This window comes from Musa acuminata, chromosome BXJ3-7, assembly GCF_036884655.1.
Source record: "Musa acuminata AAA Group cultivar baxijiao chromosome BXJ3-7, Cavendish_Baxijiao_AAA, whole genome shotgun sequence".
Taxonomy (NCBI): Eukaryota; Viridiplantae; Streptophyta; class Magnoliopsida; order Zingiberales; family Musaceae; genus Musa; species Musa acuminata.
In genome coordinates this window covers 35,928,605-35,932,638 of record NC_088355.1, presented here as the reverse complement: position 1 = coordinate 35,932,638, position 4,034 = coordinate 35,928,605, and the positions used below count along the sequence as shown (strand labels likewise).

General features: G+C 34.9%; 1 protein-coding gene across 2 annotated transcripts; it reads right to left on the bottom strand.

Annotated features, from left to right (window-relative positions):
* Positions 1 to 290: 290 nt before the first annotated feature.
* On the bottom strand, positions 291 to 4,034 carry LOC103974971 (alpha-humulene synthase). 2 transcript variants are annotated; one of them, XM_065158980.1, is made up of 6 exons: positions 3,639 to 4,034; positions 2,336 to 2,708; positions 1,934 to 2,116; positions 1,695 to 1,830; positions 1,257 to 1,505; positions 291 to 794 (listed from the first exon to the last, which is right to left on the bottom strand). In XM_065158980.1, exons 1-6 carry the CDS (start codon positions 3,901 to 3,903, stop codon positions 501 to 503), a joined length of 1,500 nt encoding a protein of 499 aa, XP_065015052.1. In that variant the 5' UTR covers positions 3,904 to 4,034; the 3' UTR covers positions 291 to 500. The 2 variants fall into 2 exon arrangements, with proteins under 2 accessions (XP_065015052.1, XP_065015054.1); XM_065158982.1 differs by having other exon boundaries at positions 1,934 to 2,101.

Genomic DNA, 4,034 nt, shown 5'->3' with positions numbered 1-4,034 from the left:
GCTAATATAATTTTTTTTTTGGAGAAAAAAAATCAGTCGTCCTAACTTATCCAAAATGTAGCTTGAATATATATGTTTCCGAATTGCAATTATCCCAAACTTAACTAAGAAGTATCTTGATATCTGATGTAGGCATCTACAAAACCCAACCTCACCATCCTGACACTATTTAGCATAGCAGCTTCAAGAGCCTTTCTCAAGTTGGCAAGACTGAAAAGAGTGAAAATTGCAAATAGCTAATATAATTTTGTAACACAAACCAGCAACTTGCAAATTGCTTTGAACTACTGTTAAACAAAGATTTCTGTTTTCCATAGATAATACTGGCTTGAGCTTCCCAGGGCTAGTACAATACACGTTCATTTACAAAGGCTTAAATATATTTCACAATAAAGGATTAATAGAAGAAGAAAGCATAGTACAATACACGTTCATTTACAAAGATTTACATATATTTCAGAATAAAGGATTCATAGAAGAAGCAAGCAATCGTCATACAATCAAAGTGGAATAGGATGTACCAGTAACAAAGAGATATATTCCTTCGTCTTCGTAGAGGAGTTGGTGTATCCATCAATGTACTTATAAGTATTTTCTGTTATTCGTGAATAATTAAAAATCCTTTCAAGTAAAGCAATGGAGAATGCAGTCGGATTGAGGCACTCTTCATTTATCTCCTTCCATGCATCGTCAACTAGACCTTGGAGTTTCTTACATGCCACATGCACATCTGTTCCGGACTCTTTCATGTAGCATTGGACTGTGGAGGCAACATGTTCCCTAGTTTGTTCCAACTGCAAATTTCATGAAAAAAGAGGACTAATGACTGAATTCTAAGGGATCCTTTCAGGATTTACATGTTCATATATTAAAACAAATTGATAGACTATTATCAATAATAAGGTGTAGATGAAGGGAATTTGGGAATCTACAGATGTGGAAGCTTACGAATGGGAATTTTTTTGTTTGTACTAGATTTAATGTAAAATCCTGTAAGTTCAGCGAAACTTTGATAATGCAATTGAGTGACACAAGAAATGCTTTTGAGGTGATAAATACAAGGAATATTGAAGACAACCTTTGGAGATTACTTATTAAACCTCAATTATGGTCCATCTCATCTAATTGGAGAATGTATGTTTTTTTTTTTTTTTTTTTATGTTATCATATTTCTACTATGAGAGATATCAGTGCAAAATTTACTATGAAAAATGTTTATATGATATAAAACACAGCAGATTATATTATGACTATACCTCATGTGAAGTAATGTCATTCATGATACGACCAATTATTGCAGAAGCTTGGACAATCTTTGGGAAACTAGTAATCCACTCAAATGCCTCCTTAGTTGCTATTTCTCCCATTCCAACAAAAGAAGCACATTCGAGCATAGGATATGCTGAACTTATGAGGGAAACATGTAGATGTTCTTCCAATGTTGGCACGTAATGTTGATCTCTCCATTTGGATTCCTCAAAATAAGCTTCAGATAAATCTTTCATCTGTACCCAAGTAAAACAAAACCATTCCTTAATGTTTGTAATGCATGAGTAGCATACAATCTAAGTTTAATACTGTCGCATCTCAAACGCTTATTCTTTGCATTGGCCATTAGTGTATTCATTTATTACTTATGTAATGCAAATTAATAAAAGTGAAAATAAGATGAACCTTATAATCTCATCACTCACCGCTTCCTTTAGATAGGTTATGCGATATTTCTCATTGGAAGCCAATAAATCTTCAAACTCTTTAAAGGTGTGCATTAGCTTTAGATAATAATCTTTCATGTACTCTGGTAATTGATGAACAACCTTCGCATCCCACCTGCATATATATTTAGTTTCACCATCTTTAGAAAATTAGAACATAAACATACATGTTGTTATTTTGCTATACACAATGATAGTAAAAGGTAATCTGTGCGAACCTTTGAATTGCCTCAGTTAGTCGTTGGCTCTCCTCCAATGTGCTATAGACATCATATATGTCGTCCAAAATTGAAATATGGGCAATCACCTTGGTCGTTATCACTCGTGCACGAGAATAATAGGGTTCAAAGTATACTGCCAGGATCCAGAAATAGCATTCCACCAATCTATCTCGAGCAAAACTGAGATTTTTTTAGGAGACTAAATCATTCCACCACCTTCAAGTCGTTTACAAATCAAAATGGCATTACATAACAATTAAAAGTTTGATGGGAGAAGGAACCAAGCTCAGCAATTAGCCTTCACTTGTTTACATTAGCAACATGATTGTATTGTTCTTTCTTTATAAAAATCCAGAAGAAATATAACTCCAGGGAATTCAAAAGTGAGGAAGAGCTTACATGGTGATGTTCTTAAGTTCCTCGCGATGAAGAGATTGCAGCAAATTGAAGTCCAACTTTGCAAGCTCCAGGATGGCATCATCTCGTGTGGCGTCCTCTTGGTATATAGATATGTAATCTCTTGCCAAGAGCCTTCTAATTCTCCTACAGAGAGGTGTCTCGAGGTCAAGAGACACTTGCGTTGTTAATGGTGGTTTAAGATTAGCTAATGCAGACACTAGGCTATTCCTCGTAAAAGAGATGGCTTCATCAAGAATGATCTCCCCATGAGTCCCAAGATAGGCTGCGTTGTACAAGCTTAACAGTCCTTTCACGTCACTCCCCAAGGTAGACATGAAACTCCCTCCCTCATCTTTGAACTTGTTAAAAACATCTACAGAAATACATAAGATTTTTTTGTTCTGAGGGAAAAACACATAAAGCCATATTATCAAAATTAATTTACCGTTTTAAGTGATTACGTGATAATCAATACAATGACTTTTGTGTGTGATTTTTATGTCTATTTTACCGGAGAAAATATTTTTGGCACAGCCAACGTCTATGAGTGAATTAAAGAAAAGATTATTAAAGAAGATCGTATTGTTTTTTATCACACATACAAATACTGCTTTATTTGAAGGAATTATGCATATTACTTGGGGACACATAATGTCCGTGTTGTCAATATCAGCATCATGGATTTGACTTAATGCTTCGCTTATTCCCTTTTGAAAGTGATAATCCAATCCAAGAAGCTGGATTGAATCAATCAGGTCCATGGTTTGCAGCCGATCAGTAGTATCATTGAACATGCTCTTTACTTGCCCCCTCAGCTCTTCAGCTCTCTATTTCATCCTTGCATCACACCTCTTCATCATCCATGAATATATATATATATATATATATATATATATATATATATATATATATATATATATATGTGTGTGTGTGTGTGTGTGTGTGTGTGTGTGTGTGTGTGTGTGTGTATACATATACATATATACATATATACATATATTTATATATATAGAACAAAGTACATTTTTTAATATAGTTGTTATAGGAGATCAAAACGTTTTGAGAAGTGTGAGGTCACTCATGTACAGAGAAGAAATTATGCAGCAAAATGACCAGCTAATATTGTTAGAAGCCATCGGATTGATTGTTCAGTGACTTCTTTTTTGATGGGCTGATTAAGTTGTCTTCTTAAAACAAAAATCCTCCATCATTTCTAAAATACAAATTAAATTAATTTTGCAAACATAATTATAGATAAAACATAAAAATACATCTACTGCAAGGAAACGTAAGAGCATATTACCGGGGGTCACATGATACCCTTGTTGTCTCAGCAGTCGAAACCGGAGAGCAGTATCGTAGAGAGCATGATCGTTAAAATCGGCATCATGGACTCGGTTTAATGCTTCACTTATTTCTTTCTCGAAGTGATAACTCAATCCGAGAAGCTGGATTGAATCGACCAAGTCCATAGTTTGCAAGATGTCGGTAGTGTCCTTGAACATGCTTCTTACCTGCTCCATCAGTTCTGCAGCTCTTTCTTGCATCCTTGCATCGCACTCCTGCATCCTCCATAGCAATTAATTGTTCAACCAGCAAAACCAAAAGAAAGTAGCAAGCGCACATTTTTCATGTTAATGAAACATTAACACCATTCGTTCTCGGAGAGTTTCTTGCCTAAAACTTAGAACATATGTGA